This window comes from Cebus imitator, unplaced genomic scaffold, assembly GCF_001604975.1.
Source record: "Cebus imitator isolate Cc_AM_T3 unplaced genomic scaffold, Cebus_imitator-1.0 Scaffold41, whole genome shotgun sequence".
Lineage (NCBI taxonomy): Eukaryota > Metazoa > Chordata > Mammalia > Primates > Cebidae > Cebus > Cebus imitator.
The window spans coordinates 4,668,221-4,673,440 of NW_016107356.1; the positions used below are offsets into that span (position 1 = coordinate 4,668,221).

Consider the following 5,220-nt stretch of genomic DNA (forward strand, 5'->3'; position numbering starts at 1 on the left):
ATTTGCTAGATTTTGGCAAAGAAACACTGGGTTATTTAGGCTTTTGTGGGCTTCCCAGGAAGGTCACCACCATTTGAAATGAGAGTCCCAGGGGAAAAGCTGCCAGAGATTAAACAGGAGGCTTTTCGATGCATCTTCTGAAGAGAACGGGCTTCTGTAACTTAGCATCTTCCATGGACACCTTCTCTAATGAAAGAAAGCCCTTCAAATGATGAAAACCACTGCTGTTTTGTGGAGGTACTGGTGAACAGGGTTTTCATTACAGTAGCATCCACCTACACAAAGGAAATACTCAAAGTTCTGATTTCAGTTTTATCCATTTTCTTCTCTTCCAAGTGATGCATTCTCAGTGTGGCGGACCCTCTGTGAACCCCAGTACAGAATTAGGAGTTTGTAAGCTCAAACAGACAAAAGCATGTGTCCTCCTGAGACTGTGGAATTTAAAAGGTTCACAGATTTATCCTAGAAATCAAATGACAAACAACTTTTCCATAAGGAGCATACTGTGCCCATTTATTATAGAATGCAGTTAAAAAAAATATTTTTTGAGGTTAGCCTCTCCAGTTTAAAAGCACTTAACTAGAAACCCCTGGACGGTGATGCAATGGTCTCTCCCAAACAGGCTCCCTCATACCAGGTACCATAAACAGGGTGTGAGAACGTTCAATCAATTTCTTGATATAAACAATCAAAGCGTTTAATAAAACCATCTTCCAAATTTCCAAAGCATGCATTATTACTTGGCATTAGGTATTTCAAAATGACAAACTTTGTTATGGTATTGTAAGGCCAAAATATAATACCTATTTACCAGACATACACGTTACAACTAGAAAAAAATTACAAATGTTAACCTAGTATAAGAATTCCAGCAGGAATTAATGGGGAAAGGCACTGCATCCCTCTCATATCACCACAGAGCTACTATCCACTTGACATGCTTTGAATTCAAGTCCTGTTAGACATGGGGACAGCATTTTCTACAACGGACGATTCACAAGTAGATAATACCACTCGGTCTCCCATTGCCACACTTTTCACCCAAGCATACAACTGGTATGAATATATGCCATCAGCTTTATTTACAAGTTTTTTCTTGATGTCTTAGTGGGGTTAAAAAAACCAACTATCTCAACCAACAGTTTCCAAAAAAGTTTTTGGCTATGATTCGTGTATAGAAACCACCACACCAAAGAAATAACAGAAACTGATGTCCGACCCCAAACACCTAAACTAAGATGTCTCACCCACTACAAGTTGGCAGTGAAACTGCTATTCTCTGAATTGTATAAGCTAAACACTACAGAGGAACTTCAGATCAACTGCTTTTGCAGAAGCACAGGTTACATGTTGCAGTTTAGGACACCGAGTGAATGTGTTCCTGTTGCAAAGAGCATCGGGAATCTGAGAATCTGGGGAAGATGATACGTTTCCCAGGTGCTTTCCTGGCTTCCCAAAAGATGTAAAACAAGGGTGTCACTTCATATACGAACAAAGGTTAGTTTTGAAAATCAGTAATATACATGCACGAACATGAGAACATGAGGGAAGAAAGGAAACGCGACAATTTCCACGCTGCATTGCTGCTGTTTTCACAGCCTCTCTGCACTAGGTGGCTTCCTGTGGTACCTCTTCCCACCAGTCGAGAGTGGACCCTGCGGGTTGCTTAGAAACAGGGAGCTCTCCCCCGAACCCACTGACCAGCCTGCCCTTGGCACAGACAGAACCTACCAGAGAAGAACAAGTACAAAACACTGTCATGATCAGTTTTTTCAAGACAGTCCCAAATGTCCTTGTGCAGTCACCACAAACTCGGGGCTTGGCCCAAGCCATTCCCGGGTGCCATGAACAGTCACTGGTGTGCAGCATTAGAACAAGGGGACATGGCCTTGATTCTCTTCTGAGCAACATGAACTGGGATTTCTGCCACCCCGATCTCGGCTCCCACCTCCGAAGAAGTCGTGACCGGCCACCTCCATAGCAAAAGATTCCTCCCTTGAGTATGATTTGGAATGCATCCTCGTCGCGTGCCAGTTCAGCTGAGGTGGATCGGCGTGTACTCCGGCCTCCTGGTCTGGATAATTTTTGGCTTGGGTCTCTTCATTCTCTCCATCTCCTCTTCTTCCTCCTTCTCTTCATCGCTCTCACATACGTGGACCACTACGCTGGGAGTGGTGTCAGTCGCTGCGTGCAATTCATACTTTTCCCCTAAGGAAAGGAAATAATTGCAGGGTCACTCAGACGAGTCCTTGGGAGTCAAAAGGCAAACATAAAGGAGCATGCAGGGCTCTGCTGGGCCAGCCGCTTGCGTACATTCAGCTGGGCTGAGAGACACAGCCAGACATATTTTGGATTTGTATTTCTTTGCTGGCCCATTCAGGAAAAGAGATATTTCCATTGCACATGACTGTTTCTAGTTAAACATTCTGGGAGTCCAGGCACATGAAAGGTATAGAAGGAATGCATTTTTCTAGCTACACTTCGCATGTCCACCAGGCACCTAAACTACCCAGAGAACTCCCCCTCTGTCAGCATTTTCTCAGGTGTGAACGTGAGAAACTTCAGTTCGGGAAAAAGATGGATGAATATATGCATTTGGAAACAGAACCCTGGGCCTCCCTCAAGGGGCTCCTATTTGAGGGTCTCAGTGCATGCCAGGGAAGGTGCCACAGGAGGCCCTGCAGCAGACGCAGGGGGTGCTGCACGGAGCCAGGTGCTCTGGAAACGTTTTTGACCTCAGGATCCTTGTTCTTAGGACAACTTCTAACCCCCCGACCAGGTGTGTCCTGCTGTTCTGTGTCAGCCTGAGTTCTACCAGGTTGGCCAAGTTCAGACCACTCTGGTCGGGAAAGGGTGGGGTGAGCTTTCTGCAACTGAAGAACCCGGCAATGCAGAGTGAAGGGGCGGGGCCTCCCGCTGGGGTGCCGCTCTGGCCACAGGAAGAGTATGCATCTCTGCTGCTCATGAAGGCAGCTCTGAGCCTGACTCCTTAGTACCCAGGGTTCATGGCCACTTTATTCTGCTTCCCTGGGCACCTCAGTTCCCTTGTCAGTAAAGGAGACAGTAAAGGTATTGACTTCATGGAGCTAACAGCATGAGTCAGTGCCCGAGGCACTGAGAACACGGCTCACCACATGCTTGTCCAATCCATGTCACCTAGTAAGAAGAGTGGCCAGGTGCAGTGGCTCACACCTGTAATCCCAGCACTTTGGGAGGCCAAGGTGGGTGGATCACCTGAGGTTGAGGGTTCGAGACCAGCCTGACCAACACAGAGAAACACTGTCCCTACTAAAAATACAAAATTAGCCGGGCATGCCTGTAATCCCAGCTACTCTGGAGGATGAGGCAGGAGAATAGCTTGAACCTGGGAGGCAGAGGTTGCGGTGAGCCAAGATCACGTCATTGCATGCCAGCCTGGGCAACAAAAGCGAAACTCTGTCTCAAAAAAAAAAAAAAAGAATGGAGGATACATCATTACTGGTGCAATGCTGGGAGTTGTAACAGAACGCCAGGGACCTGCATTTGGGGCAGGTGGTGTGCTTCAACCTGCTCCATTCCCAGGGTGGCCCCGGGATGAGTTGTCCTCCAGGGCTTGGGATTCCTTTGTCGTTCTGGGTAATTGAGGAGGCACCTCGCCAGCCACTGTGTGCCCATCACATGACTGATTTCCACCGGGCAAGAGTGGCTCAGCAGAGCTTCCCACCTCAAGCTGTACCGGCTACTCCTCTAAACCTGGAAGGGACTTTTACTCATAAAGAAGGTGGTGGCCTTTTCTCTATCGTACATGGGACTGGAATGTTGTTATAACTGCATTCAAAAAAGCAAAGGAGCTTCAGCTTTCTGAGAGAGAGAATTCAGGCATGCGGAGTCAGACAGATTGCTGGAAATGCTGGTTAAGAGCCTCTTATAAATCTCCCTCTTTGCAAGTCTCTTATCTAACTACTCATCAGCCCAAATCCAGAAAGCTCAGGGTTTAGGATCATAATTTGCAAAATCTCTGTAATCCTGTTGGCTGAAAAGCACAGGTGAAATATGAAATCTCACTTAAGCTTATTGTTAAGTGAACCAAGGACAAACTGAGTTTATTATGTCTGTTTCCTAAAAAGCCTTCTCTAATAAGCCCTCTGTGAAGGAAGCGGTAGATTCTGGAGTATGAAGAACTGTTAGCAGCACTCGCCTCTGGAACAGGTGACACCTCTCTGCAAGTGAAGACGGTGTTTCCTCCCATCCCTGACCTAGGGAGAGACTCCACACCCTCAGCCCTGCTCATGCCCCCTGGCCAGGCGCTGCTGTTGGGGGAGCACACGCTTCCTCACACTGACCATTTCTGATCTTGACCTTCACACCACAATTAGCAGTAAGTAATGTGACTCTTGCTTTCTCCCACACAGGGAATTTCCATTTTTCAGAAATGTAATGTTTTCAGTATGAAACTGCTGATGGTCTAAGAAAATAACACCCACAACCCAAGGGAACATCAGATTGCTGGTCAAGGAGAAACGAGGAGCTAATGGCCTCAGCATTTATCTGATTTGCTCCATGGACAGAGCAGGACAAGGCCCAAACCTCTTCAACCCAAGACCCTCCCTCACACCTGCCTCCTCACTCAAACCCTAGCGGACAGGACAGGAAACACCTGCATTTTATGGTTTTCAAAAAACCGGCCCTGAGCGCTGACTGCCAGCCAGGCACAGACTGCAGTGCTTTTCACTCCATGAGCTCATCTACTGCTCATGATTTCACCTGGGAAGGCCCACATTTTGGACAAAGAGCCCAAGGAACCTGCCCCTCCCCCCAGTGCTCACACTTTTGTCCCTCCAGAGGATGGGAACCTCCTCTTTGGTAAGGTCTGCAGGGGACCAGCCCACGGGCCCTGGGGTGGGGCAGCCTGACTGCGGCTCTTCCCTCACTGTGGCCTATGGCTCTCCTTCCTTTAAGAAGGCCAGGTGAGGCTCATGCCTGGAATCCCAGCACTTTGGGAGGCTGAGGCAGGTGGATCACAAGGTCAGGAGTTAAAGGCCAGCCTGGCCAACATGGTGAAACTCTGGCTCTACTAAAAATACAAAAATTAGCAGGGCATGGTGGTGCATGCCTGTAGTCCCAGCTACCCCAGAGGCTGAGGCAGGAGAATAGCTTGAACCCAGGAGGCAGAGGTTGCAGTGAGCCAAGATCACACCATTGCATCCAACCTGGGACAGAGCGAGACTCCATCTCAAAAAA

General features: G+C 47.9%; 1 protein-coding gene across 2 annotated transcripts in view; it reads right to left on the reverse strand.

Annotated features, from left to right (window-relative positions):
• Positions 1–485: 485 nt before the first annotated feature.
• The window catches only part of RCAN1 (regulator of calcineurin 1), a 96,581-nt gene continuing 91,846 nt past the window's right edge, over positions 486–5,220 (reverse strand). For both annotated transcript variants that reach the window (XM_017526198.1, XM_017526199.1), the window contains exon 4: positions 486–2,208. In XM_017526198.1, the coding sequence (XP_017381687.1) occupies positions 2,036–2,208 (173 nt within the window). In that variant the 3' untranslated portion in view covers positions 486–2,035. The remainder of the gene's footprint in view (positions 2,209–5,220) is intronic.